This window comes from Marmota flaviventris, chromosome 2, assembly GCF_047511675.1.
Source record: "Marmota flaviventris isolate mMarFla1 chromosome 2, mMarFla1.hap1, whole genome shotgun sequence".
NCBI classification, from domain to species: Eukaryota; Metazoa; Chordata; class Mammalia; order Rodentia; family Sciuridae; genus Marmota; species Marmota flaviventris.
In genome coordinates this window covers 48783673-48790179 of record NC_092499.1, presented here as the reverse complement: position 1 = coordinate 48790179, position 6507 = coordinate 48783673, and the positions used below count along the sequence as shown (strand labels likewise).

At 52.2% G+C, this 6507-nt stretch overlaps 1 protein-coding gene across 1 annotated transcript; it reads left to right on the top strand.

The window, feature by feature from the left end:
* The first annotated feature begins 3268 nt into the window (after nt 1-3268).
* Nucleotides 3269-4621, top strand: Nkx2-8 (NK2 homeobox 8). Its single transcript, XM_027929429.2, has 2 exons — nt 3269-3416; nt 4068-4621. The coding sequence occupies exons 1-2, from the start codon at nt 3269-3271 to the stop codon at nt 4619-4621; spliced, it is 702 nt and encodes a 233-aa protein (XP_027785230.1).
* The last annotated feature ends 1886 nt before the right edge of the window (nt 4622-6507 follow it).

The window sequence follows — 6507 nt, the reverse complement described above, 5'->3', positions numbered from 1 at the left end:
GAAAACAAATACTTATCTAATAATATTCATAAGCTATATTGAGCTGCAAAATAAGTTAAAGTGTCTGGGACACCAAACGACATTTGAAAATTTGGAAAGAATGTCCAGTTAGATGTTTACTTGTGATTCTAAGGATCTCTCGTGAATGGGAGACAATTCATATATATAGTTCCAATATGCAAAAAAAACCCCTATATGAATATCTCCACTTTTTCTAATAATTCAATATCAAAATAATTTTCTGCTCCCAAGTTTTGAGTTTATTAGCTATAAAGAGGCAATAAAGAGATCATCTTTCTTGAATAATTCTGGCTCTCCATCTACCTTCCCCCGATTCTTCAGAAGGCATGTTGTATATGGAAAAACCTCCTGGAGTCCCCAGACTCTAGCTCTTGGAGGTAATTTAGATAAAGCCCCAGAACAGAATTGAAAGGAAATGTGGACTATGTCAAAGGTGCTTAAGGAGGAGGAGGAATCCAAGATGAAGCAGGGAAAGTGCAGTGCTTTCTTTGACCAAGAGGTACTGGGGGATATCCAAAGTGCACATTGGGACCCAGGAACACTGTTCCCAGGCCCAGGGATGTGAAGTTAGAAATTATATTTGGAGCTTATCCTAGATCTAAGTCCTCCCTAGAGCACAACTGCTAAATGGGGGATGTATCTGTGCTTTGGGAGCCAAACGCTAAGAGTAAAAGCAAATATTTGATGCTGAAGAGCTCTTAAGAACTGAAGAGTGCCATTTACTTATTTCTACACGTCAGTGTGGTCTTAGGATGTTAAATAGATTAAAAGGCTAAGAGAGGTCAGTCACTCCAGGGAAGATTCTTCTTTTACTTCCCCTAACTTGGTTCTCTTTCCAAAATCGTTATTCACCACACCCCACTCCTGTGGAGAGTCCTTGGCAAACTTATAAGATGATACATCCTTTCCTAGAACATCCAGGAGAAGGTGGAGTCTGAGTTTGGGAACCAGAAATGAAGAAATGCCAGGAGGAGGGAGTTCAAAAATCCACTCGTAAATGACACGATGAAGATGGGTTTAGAAAGTTTACAGAGGAATGGGATTTTAAATCCAACAAGATCCTTAGAAATTACCAAATCTATTCCAGTTGGGGGGCGGGGGCGGGTTTACAGAAATGAGGTGATTAGCGCTGGCTAAGGGGCAAAACTAGAATGCAAACCGATTTCCAGGCCATCTACCTGACTCAGCCTTAGAAGTTCAGGTCCGATTTTGAGAATCCTAAGACTTCCATAGGACCCCACTGTCCACTTCTGGCTCTCGCCCTGGCCTTGTCTGCAGAGAGGACAGCCCAGTCGTTTCAATTTAATCTTATTTAAAAAGACATAACTAATAAATCTATTGCTGGGGCCTCGGAAAGACGGCCAGCAGAGTTGATCGTGCTCCCAATCCCATTGAACCCCATTGAAAACCATGACAACACCCGACAAGCTCCGATTTATCCCGGCAAGCTAAAGCGCATTGTGAGTAGGCGTCAATCAAGCATTATTCGGGACTGAACAAATGCAAAATCTTGACTGGAACAAATGCTTCCAACAGGTCCGGGGCGTCGAGCTCCATTTCCCCTTTGTCCACGGCCTAGCAGTTGGCCTGTATTGGAGTTGCCTCCGCCCGACCACCCAGAGCGCAGCACAGCCCCGGGCACCTAGGGCACGCTTGGTAGCTAGGCTGCTGAGGAGTGTGTGCGGGGCTGGGCGGGGCTGCGGCCACATCCCATCAGGTTCGAATTCAGCCCCAGCAGACTCAGGATTTCGGGTGCGGTCACCTAAGCACAGAGGCCATCCCTAAAATTTACAACCAAATGCACAAACCACTGGCTGCAGTTGAAGCCTCTGAGACGGTCTTCTCTGAGCCCTAGACTGAGGTTTGGCCAGAGCGAGGTCACGTGCCAATTAAATGTGTCCACTCCTGCTGGTTCCTCGGTTCCTCGTGCTTTTTGTATTGATCATTTTCTCAGTGGGGTTGTGGAGACTAGAAGATCCTGGAGAAACCCTGGATCGGCAGGATTTTTGGCTGGACGGACCCAGTGCTCTTTCTACCGATCTATACATTCCTGTACCAGACCCCGCAATTGTGTAAGGAGCTATGCTGTTGGGAGCAGGGAGCGCAGACCGCTGGCATCCTCCTATGGTGGTGGCCGCAGAAGTTATAGGGCTGAGGCGCACAGGGGGCGCCAGGGCGTCTGGCTGTGCCAAGGAAGCCTCAGAGCCCTGGTAGGCCGCCCCGTAGGGTACTACCGGTGAGTCCTAGAATAGGTCTAGGTCCAGCTTTGAGGAGTTCGGCCACTGAATTCAGGCTCCTTGACCGGCAGCGGTCAGGTGGGCACTTAAGAGCTAAGTAGCTTGGCCATATGTCGACCTTTTCTGATCTGGGGTCCTCTGTATGCTCCCCAGAGCTTTCCTAGCACCCCTGAGATTGGGTATGCACGCCGTATGTTGTATGCGTGGGTGGAGGGGGGACGTGAGGGAAGCTCCTAGTGGCCTTCAAAACTCTCTGCCCAGATTCTGGCAAGGCCAGGCCACTCTCTGTGCCCTCCTAGAACTTCTCGCCCAGCATTCTTAGAGGAGCCCTACTAAAAAGAGAAAGGAAGTGCTTCAGAGTTTAACGCAGCTTTGTAAATCATGTTGCAGATAATTAAGGCAAACTAACACTTAAGCATACTAGCTGGAGGAATAAAGCAAACAGAATAAATTCCTTGGCGCTCATAAACCCACCCATGCTGACCCCACCTTTCCCGGTGCTTCTGCAGGGCCAGGCCCCATGTCAGCCCAGGAGGACTAGAAAGCTGGGGCTCGGTCGGTCGGGAGGGTGGTGGCCATTGCTCGCCACCCAAGATGTTATTCACTAGTAACAATCCCCATTATCTGTCCCCACTTTGGGCTAATCAGACAATCGCTAATGCCCAAGGCTGCTTCCTGCCGCCTCTGGGAGGTAACGGGGCGCCAAGGGGCGGGGGACGGGGCGGGGCGGGACGCGGGTGGGGGGCGGAGGTGGCACCTTCCTGGCTCCGCCGGGCTTTAGTCCAGCACTCATTCAGGTACTTAACACCCTGGAGACCCAGACCTCGGCTTTCAAAGCCGACCGGGTGGGAAGAGCTGTTTATATAAACACGGATTCCGCTGTAAATGCGCTAATATCCCCGCCGCCAGCTCATGGCGAGCGCTTCCCACGTCCACTCCTAGGAGCGGCGTGCCCGGCTGCCCCTCAGTTCTCAGCCTGCCCTGCCCCCGCCTCCTTCCCCTCTTCGACCATGGCCACCTCTGGACGTCTCAGCTTCACCGTTCGCAGCCTCCTGAATTTACCCGAGCCGGACGCGCAGCATCGGCCCAGGCGGGAGCCAGAGCCACGCACCCCTGGTGGGGACCACTGGCTGGAGTCTGAGCGCAGCCACTATCCCTGTGAGTGAGAGGAGGATTGCTGAGGTGGAGGGTGGAGGTGAGGTGGGGGACGGAAGGGGGAACAAAATCAAGGGGGAGCAAAAGACTAAGAAACCAAAATCCCAACCCAGAGTCTGGATTTCCTCAGTATTGAAGTCAGAGAGGCCGGTTTCTCAAATCTCTGCCTTGCGTCCGGGTCCGCACAGAGAGTAGATTTCTGCACTTGGCACTAGTGCTGGACATTGTATTTCTGTGTCCGGGGATTCCTACGGGTCGGAATATTGAAATATTTAAAATACCTCCCTTATATGTCTCTTCTCAAGGCTTTGCAAATCTCAGGCAGACTGTAGTGCAATTGATCTGGAGGTGGCCCATTTTTGGTGAAGCGGCTTGTCTCCCAGCGCAGCCACTATCCCTGTTATTTTGAGAGGGCCCTGAGGTGGGTTTCTTTGAAGAAGTATCTCATCCCTGGTGAGCTGTTATGGTATGAATGGGTCAGTAAATTCCAAGAGGTGGGTACCAAGATGCCAACCCAGTGAAGGAAACGGCCTCGCTCTGAAAGTCGCGCGCGAGTGGGGACGCCCTCCAGCTGGCGGCTTGATGCCTAAAAGGGCTCCAGACGCTCGGGGGGACCGGCTTCTCACCAGACCGTGTGTCCTTTGCCGTTCCTAGCCTCGGACGAGAGCAGCCTGGAGACCAGCCCGCCAGACTCGCGGCGGGTGTCCTCTCAGCTTACGTCGCCGGGCTCGGACGCCGAGAAGAGGAAGAAACGGAGGGTGCTGTTCTCCAAAGCGCAGACACTGGAGTTGGAGCGACGCTTCCGGCAGCAGCGCTACCTATCTGCTCCCGAGCGTGAACAGCTGGCGCGCCTGCTCCGCCTTACGCCCACTCAGGTCAAGATCTGGTTCCAGAACCATCGCTACAAGTTGAAACGGGCACGCGCGCCGGGAGCCGCGGAGTCGCCAGACCTGGCAACCTCTGCTGAGCTGCACCCTGCGCCCGGCCTGCTGCGCCGCGTGGTGGTGCCTGTGCTGGTGCACGATGGGCAGCCATGCAGCAGCAACAGTGAGGCCGGCACCGCGTCGGCCCAGGACAAGTACAGCTATCCCGCGTCCGCGGCCTGCCCTCTGCCGGGCTACACGGCCTTCGGGCCCGGCTCCGCGCTCGGCCTCATCCCCGCCTACCAGCACTTAGCGCCCCCCGCCTTGGTCTCTTGGAATTGGTGAGGCCGCACGGGGTACTTGGGGGCTATCCCAGACTTTGGAGCGCGCTGTGTAACCGCAGTAAGGCTACAGCCAAAGACCTATAGCTGTCCGGAACCGCTCTTTGCAGGCCCCTTCCCTGCAGGTCCAACTTCGGGGAACCCTGTCACGCCCTCTCCAGCCGTCGCGGAAGCACACGCAGTGAACTTTCGCTAAGATCGCCCCTTTCGCTAAGATCTCCCTTTCCCTGGACCTTCAGCCCCAGACCTAGATTTTACTGAGTCTTATTTGTATATTTTAAATAGCCATTTGTATGGGAAGCGACTTATTTTTAAAAGAAATAGAATGTTTTTTTCTTTCTATGAATCAAGAATAAAATGTGTAGGGTTGGGTCCCCCAGCGTTTCTAATGGGAACGTATAGGTCGGAGCATGCTCACCGCATTGGAGCTTATAGCGCCGGTCAGCTCCTTGACTGAAGGGCAGGTCGCAGTGCCAACTCGGCTTTAGGAAGATAGGGGAGTGGAGGGGAGGAAGCTGGCAGTGGTGATCTCATTTCCCTGCATCCACTTGCAGGAATCCTGGGGATTCCGTTAACGTGTGGTAGCCTTGGTCCCAGAGTGTCGCTGAAGCTCCTCTGGGCTCCTGGAGTTTTGAAACTCCAAAACTCTACCGTGTGGTCCATGAGGGGCAATGAGGGTCTCCGAAGCTGGGTACCGAAAGCTCAGAGACCCGTAAACCACCAGGAAATTCGCGGTTAATTCCCAAGTGTCTCACTATGCTGTGATTTTCCACCTCCTCTTGACGCAGCGCCTATCCATGGTGGGATTGGGTCGGGCAGCGGTGAGAAGAAATCAACAGTAGTAGGCCCTGGATACTGCCTCAGAGCGGCTTTGTACTGCGGGAACTTTGGTGGCCCTAGGTTAAAACGCAGTCCGCTAGTGCGCTCCCATTGCACATTAGGCTCCAGGGTCCAGGGTCTTAGTGTTCCACCCCTTGGGTTTGCACCCCTTGGGTTTGCAACTGCTCCTCATTATTTGGAACTCCCTGCAGGCAAGTCCCTCTGAAGAAGTGGTGATCTCATTTCCCCATCCACTTGCAGGAAGATGCACCTGAGAAGAGCAGTTTAGGGAATCAGGTCCAGGGGAAGGGAATAGGAGCCCCTAATAGGTCTGTGAGTGGTAGTTATCCAGCCTGTTAGAGGCCCTAGATTTCCTGTTCAAGGAGGAGACAGGGAGGCAGTGTTATCACCTGGGATTTGAGGGTGGGGGTGGAGAAGGACAGAGGGGGATGGGAGTGGGAGTTTGGGTCTCAGCTGCCGGCCACCTTGCCTTCCATATGGATGTGGTTATCTTAGAAGAATCTCGTTCCTTAAACCTCCTTTTGTCTTGGGAACTGAAAAGGGCATTGTCGGGCCTGAAAAGGACCTAGACAAAATCCGCACTGTTTGGATTCAGGACTCTGTTTAATCAGTCCCTGGTGACAATGTAGTGGGTGTTAGGCAGGACAATAGTATCTTTTTAAACCTTGTGGCCTTCAGGAAGACAAAGGGCTTGAATTTTATGGGCTTACAACTTCAATTAGAACAGTGCCAGTGTGCATGGGAGATTATCAAATTTGTATCATAAAACCCCTTTCTATTAAATGATTGTTGGGGAGGGAGCCTGAACATTGTAAGACATATATTGGGACCTGCCAGAGGCTTCCCAGTTAACCCTGGCAGAGCAGATGGGGAAAGAAAAGCAGGAAAGGATTTCTGAAGACTTGCAGCTATGGTCAGCTGGCTGGGTGCTTGGCTCTTCCATGCTCTTCCTTCAAGAATGAAGGGAAAGAGTCATAGCTTACTGAATGCCATTGGTTGTGACAAAGATCTCCTAAATATCCTTGAGGAGAAAATAAAAAGAAAGCACTA